Here is a 6,565-nt window from a genome sequence, read left to right on the forward strand (position 1 = left end):
TCAATGAATAGCATTCTCACGTAGGTGTTCCTCTTGTCCAGGTGGGAAAGGGCAGTGTGGAGTGCGATAGAGATTGCATCATCTGTGGATCTGTTGGGGCGGTATGCAAATTGGAGTGGGTCTAGGGTTTCTGGGATTATGCTGTTGATGTGAGCCATGACCAGTCTTTCAAAGCACTTCATGGCTACAGACGTCAGTGCTACGGGTCGGTAGTCATTTAGGCAGGTTATCTTAGAGTTCTTGGGCACGGGGACTATGGTGGTCTGCTTGAAACATGTTGGTATTACAGACTCAGTCAGGGACATGTTGAAAATGTCAGTGAAGACACTTGCCAGTTGGTCAGCACATGCTCGGAGTACATGTCCTGGTAATCCGTCTGGCCCTGCGGCCTTGTGAATGTTGACCTGCTTAAAAGTCTTACTCACATCGGCTACGGAGAGCGTGATCACATAGTCGTCCGGAACAGCTGGTGCTCTCATGCATGCTTCAGTGTTGCTTGCCTCGAAGCGAGCATAGAAGTGGTTTAGCTCGTCTGGTAGGCTTGTGTCACTGGGCAGCTCGCGGCTGTGCTTCCCTTTGTAGTCTGTAATAGTTTTCAAGCCCTGCCACATCCGACGAGCGTCAGAGCCAGTGTAGTATGATTCAATCTTAGACCTGTATTGACTCTTTGCCTGTTTGATGGTTCGTCGGAGGTCATAGCGGGATTTCTTATAAGCGTCCGGGTTAGAGTCCCGTTCCTTGAAAGCGGCAGCTCTACCCTTTAGCTCAGTGCGGATGTTTCCTGTAATCCATGGCTTCTGGTTGGGGTATGTACGTACGGTCACTGTGGGGACGACATCATCGATGCACTTATTGATGAAGCCAGTGACTGATGTGGTGTACTCCTCAAATGGCTTCAATAAAAGTACTTTGAGGGTTTATTACAAACCCATAAAGGAAAATCACACCGTGATGCACATTTTTGATCATGTACTCTTGTTAGAGCCATTTTATTAGCTGGTATTGTCATTGTCCACCCTATACTGTAGAGGGCAGTGTAGCATTTGTGTTACTGTAAAGCTACATCCTGCGACACGCTATTTACGCAACATGCGCAATGCAAACTTCCTTTTTCTAATGCAGCGGAGTCAAATCCCCTGTCTTTGACTCCAGGCTCCTGGTTAAGGAGACAGAAAAGACTGAAAAATGGTTAGTAAAACGCCAAAATATGTACCTACATACATATATAAGACATCAGATATGTGTTGTGTGCAATCACATGTTTTAGATGTTTTTAAAAAGCCATAGATGAAGATGGATTCCGTCCAGCTACTGCTCACGGGGGTCTATCAAACGTGGCCTAATGGCCGCCTTCATGAATTCATGCTTCCTGTACCTCTGTAGAGATCTTCCTAGCGATTTGTTGCTTTGCCTGATAAGTGGAGATTGTCTGTAATCAAGTCCCGTGATGTGAATCGCTAATAAACATGTTTGCAGTGTTGCCGAAGCCAGAGTGGGATCGAAATTAAACTAGCCCGAGGCGAGTACTTTTCACACCGGCTAGCTAATAGAAAATGTGCCCAACTAGCTCGACAGTTGGTAAAATTGTCTTTTCATATATCGCATGGCACAGATTTTGGACCGGGGTAGGAAAATGTGGTCAGTGCCCAAAATCCATCCCTGTGCTAGCTAACTGCTAGCTAGCCGCCCAAGACTTCGTGTAACAGAATGTCTGACAGTTTGGCCACATAAAATAAACTTTCAATACAGCATGTGTAACGTTAGGTCTATTTTTTGTCTGTTGACAAGTAGCTATGTAGTTGTACCGACATGCAAATTATATTACGGTCTTCTCTTATAGGGTTTTGTGAAAGTGGTGAAGAATAAGTCATACTTCAAGAGGTACCAGGTCAAATTCAGGAGGAGGAGGGGTAAGGGATTTCTAAATTGTCTGAATTATTTGTTTTAGCACGTGAATCGAGTAGAAAGTAAATGTAAATGCCATGATTGTCCTGATATTTCCTTTCACGCTAAAGACCCTATTCATTCCACCTGACTGACTTGGTTATCCTTGTTTTACTTAGAGGGAAAGACCGACTACTTCGCCCGTAAGCGCCTGGTCATCCAAGATAAGAACAAGTACAACACACCCAAGTACAGGATGATCGTCCGCTTCTCCAACCGGGATATCGTCTGCCAGGTAAGATGGGATTCACATGAGAAAATGCTGGAATTACCACAATGGACAACTTATTTAGCAGAAACGTTTATCCAAAGCAGCTTACGATTACAGTAACACATTCATCAGTAAAACACAATTGACAGTTACACATGTGGCCCACGTTAGTCAAACCCAAAACTCTGTAGCCACCTGAGCACCATGCTCTAGTCCAGCTTAACCCACTGAGCAAAAGTTAACTGCATTCTCAATTCAACTATATTGACCCATCATTCTCACATGTCCCATGATGTTTTTACTTTGGCTTTGATTTAAGGAGATAATCGGAAATGTCCCATACCATGAGGGGATTGATTGATTACCAGAGATCAGGGCAACACGCGATTATGCCTTAAATGCTGTAGCCTATGTTGTCATTGTTTCTCATGTGTTACTTGCTTATGTGATTTGCTCCAGATTGCCTATGCCAAGATCGAGGGGGACATGATCGTGTGCGCTGCCTACTCCCACGAGCTGCCCAAGTACGGGATTGCCGTGGGTCTGACTAACTACGCAGCAGCCTACTGCACTGGTCTGCTGCTGGCCCGCAGGGTAAGATCAGCTCTCATACACCCCTGCTCTGATGGCTCCCTCTTTTAGTTTTGTTCAATTTGCAGCACTGGGTCTATTAGTTAATGGGCATTCTATGTTTCTGCCCTGTTAATGAAAAATGCAATCTTTTCTCAACATTTCTAGTGACATTTACTTTCCTCAAACCTTGTTTAGTATTTTATACCTTGAACTAATTTCTAAGCTATTGACAGAACTCTGGATTGTGTATTATAGAGATGCCATTATTCCCTGTTCTACATGAGGGAAGTATGTCTGTTCTGCATCTGAATGGCCAAACAATCCTATTGAACGCTTTGCTTCTGTTTGCTCATTGTGAAGAATTGGCAGTTGGTCAGCCAAAAGGCTGCCTGTCAGTTTGACTTGATCCACTTGTTTAGCAACTGACTGTTATATAATATGCCATTTAGCAGACACTTGTATCCAAAGCAACTTAGTCATGCGTGCATACGTTCTTTATGTATGGGTGGCCCCGTGAATCGAACCCACAATCATGGCGTTGCAAGCACCATGCTCTACCAACTGAGCCATACAGGACCACTCATAGAGGACCTCTCTCTGCTTTAGCCACCTCCGGTGTTTGTTTCTTGCTGAGTGAGAACACCCTACCAATGTAGTCAGCTTGGCTTAATACTATAACAGATTTCTCTAATCCTGTTTTTGTCTTCCTCTCCAGCTGCTGAACAAGTTTGGCCTGGACAAGGTGTACGAGGGACAGGTGGAGGTCACCGGAGATGAGTTCAACGTGGAGAGCATCGACGGTCAGCCAGGTGCGTTCACCTGCTACCTGGATGCAGGGCTCGCCAGAACCAGCACTGGCAACAAGGTGTTCGGCGCCCTGAAGGGGGCTGTGGATGGAGGCCTGTCCATCCCCCACAGGTAATAACGCTTCCTCTGCGTTAAGAACACATTTGTAGCCAGGGGCCATATGTATCAAATGTCTTGGCGTAATAGTGCTGATTTAGGATCAGCTCCCCCCTGTCCACAATCTTATTCATTGTGATCTAAAAGGCAAAACTGATCCTAGATCAGGATTCCTACTCTTGAGGCACTTGATGCATACATCCCCAGGTCAAAGATTTGTTTGTATTCATCACACAGATCTGCGACTAGGCTAGTACTTCTGAAGTTGTCAGGATCTATATGTTGCTTGATGATGATACACTTGAGGCTGAGCAAATTGTAGTTGGTCCTTCATTTGCCCAGGTTGATGTAACATGTCCTGTTTCAAGACGGGGCTGAGAGCAATATGAATCAGTAGTTTACCTGCCAAATGTGTTATCCTTGGGTGTTCTGCAATAAATAATGTCATATGGCCTTAGTGGAACTATTGGTCTTAGTGCACTGCCTATAATCCTCAAAGTGAATGAAGTATTAGCCTGGTTCAGTAGCCCCTTTCTGTCTGACATTGTGTCTTGTCCCCTCTTCCTCCTTCCATTCCCCCTAGCACTAAGCGCTTCCCTGGATATGATGCTGAGAGCAAAGAGTTCAATGCAGAGGTCCACCGCAAGCACATCATGGGCGTCAATGTGTCGGAGTACATGAGCTATCTGATGGAGGAGGATGAGGACGCATACAAGAAGCAGTTCTCCCGCTTCATCAAGAATGGCGTTGCCCCCGACACGGCAAGTTCAAGGTTCACCCTGAACCCATTGTGATGTATCGGGAGGTGCCTGCCAATACCTGGCTCTATTAGTTACCTTACACCACAGCTGGATGGTTACATTTGAGTCATTTTAGCAGACGCTCTTATCCAGAGCGACTTACAGTTAGTGAGTGCATACATTTTCATACTGGCCCCCCATGGGAAAAGAACCCACAACCCTGGCGTTGCAAATGCCATGCTCTACCAACTGAGCTATAGGGGACGTGTTACGAGTTTATTATCTGCACTATTAGCCACTTGGGATTTTATCGCACACCCAGTTCTACCCGGTTTTCACTGAACCTGAGCTGGTATGGGTAGCTACTACTGTTCTGTTCAATTCTTAGGCCTCATGCTTTTAAGCATACTGGGATCATATCAGCTTCTGATGCAAATACATTCTGAAAGGAAAGTTGTGCTGAATCCGAAACCAGTCCCTTACCCTTGGCCCTCCATTTGCGTGTTCACGGAGGCCTATTATTTAAATGTAGAACATAAATTGCGTCACTCAAGTGCTTACATCTATCCAATGCTCTCTGATCTACAGGAGGGGATAGGGGTCAATTTGGAATTCAGCGTACGTCTATGTAGGAACTGTGTGCTGCTTGATGATGATACACTTGAGGCTGAGCAAATTGTAGTTGGTCCTTCATTTGTCCAGATTGATGTAATCAACGTTTCAAGACGGGGCTGAGAGCAGCACAGTTCATTAATTTCTGTGTCATACATGTACTAGTCCTAAAATACAACTGACAAATGTGACATCCAACTCATCCCTATTAATTGGATATGTAAAACATATATATATATTGCAATGTGTAGAGTGGAAACTATACTGAATCAAGTCTGCATCCAGCAGGAGCCTGTACCGTTGCGAGAATGTGTATTAAGTCAATGGAATTTACTTATCTGCCCACTACTAATTTGTTTGCCAAACTTGTCTCGCAGGTTGAGGAGATGTACAGAAAGGCACATGCTGGCATTCGTAAGAACCCAGTCCACGAAAAGAAGCCCAAGAAAGAAGTCAAGAAGAAGAGGCAAGTTGATGAGCAGTTTTGGCTATTTTCTATTGGGAATGCAGTACTTACTACTGCATTGTTGGTTTTCATGCTGTTATGACTCTAAAACCTGATGGTAAAACTTGCCTAGATGATCATGATCTGAGTTTGGGTCAATTCCATTTCAATCTGGGAAGTAAACTGAAATTCAATTTCCAATCTACCTCTTTGTATTTTAACAACACATTTCAGTTTACTTACTGAATTGACCCCAAGTCCCCAACCCTGCCCTTGGCATGGTAGTCACGTTCCCTTCGGTATTCCCTGACATTGTTAAAATGTATTGTAATGTAATAATTCTGACCTGTTTGTCCACCCCAGGTGGAACCGTGCCAAGCTCTCTCTGGCCCAGAGGAAAGACCGCGTTGCTCAGAAGAAGGCCAGCTTCCTCAGGGCTCAGGAACAGGAGGCTGCCGACAGCTAAACTCTCTGGTCCTAATGATGTAGTGACAATTCTTTGTTCTAATAAATATATAGAAAAATAATACAGCCTCTGTGTTATTGGTGCACCCTTCTATTATAGAAGCTACTGTTTAAGTGGTTGAGATTGTGTAGAATTGGACATGGATCTGATTTACTATTTTATATAGGTTTACTTATTCACCTCTGAAGTGTTGGCTAATCTCTTGATTCAAAACCATATACCAGGGATATTCGAATATGGACCTCGAAGCCAGTTACACTGCTGATTTTCATTAGTTCACTCCAAAAGGGAACTGATTTAGACCTGGGACACCAGGTAGGTGCAATTTTAATCTGGTAGAACAAAAACAGCAGTATGCTGACCTCCAGGCTCGATTTGAATACACTCGCTATAGACTGAAAATGTGTTCAATGCCGATTTTAAATAGACGTTGAGGGAAATGTTGACAATGGAATACAATGGCATTGTTTGCTAGAAATGTACCATCTGAGTCTGGATGTAATCATTAAACAAATGACGAGAAGGGCAAAATTAACTATTGTAAAGCATTTTTACCCAACAGTTTGTCTCATTATATACTGAAAAATATAAATGCGACATGCAACAATTTTAAAAGATGTTACTGAATTATAGTTCAGATAAGGAAATCAGTCAATTTAAATTAATTCAGT

General features: G+C 43.8%; 1 protein-coding gene across 1 annotated transcript; it reads left to right on the top strand.

The window, feature by feature from the left end:
* Positions 1-1,091: 1,091 nt before the first annotated feature.
* On the top strand, positions 1,092-5,955 carry rpl5b (ribosomal protein L5b). Its single transcript, XM_084163795.1, has 8 exons — positions 1,092-1,188; positions 1,841-1,910; positions 2,064-2,179; positions 2,615-2,749; positions 3,444-3,646; positions 4,215-4,392; positions 5,361-5,449; positions 5,792-5,955. The coding sequence occupies exons 1-8, from the start codon at positions 1,186-1,188 to the stop codon at positions 5,892-5,894; spliced, it is 897 nt and encodes a 298-aa protein (XP_084019921.1). The 5' UTR covers positions 1,092-1,185; the 3' UTR covers positions 5,895-5,955.
* The last annotated feature ends 610 nt before the right edge of the window (positions 5,956-6,565 follow it).

The sequence above is a fragment of the Coregonus lavaretus genome, assembly GCF_964263955.1.
Source record: "Coregonus lavaretus genome assembly, chromosome: 6".
In the NCBI taxonomy this organism is placed as follows: Eukaryota; Metazoa; Chordata; class Actinopteri; order Salmoniformes; family Salmonidae; genus Coregonus; species Coregonus lavaretus.

What these genes read in the sequence shown, in the direction of transcription:
- rpl5b (XM_084163795.1), top strand. An exon ending in ATGGCGTTGCCCCCGACACG is followed by an intron (nt 4,393 to 5,360) that starts GCAAGTTCAAGG and finishes CTTGTCTCGCAG; the next exon opens with GTTGAGGAGATGTACAGAAA. An exon ending in AAAGAAGTCAAGAAGAAGAG is followed by an intron (nt 5,450 to 5,791) that starts GCAAGTTGATGA and finishes TGTCCACCCCAG; the next exon opens with GTGGAACCGTGCCAAGCTCT.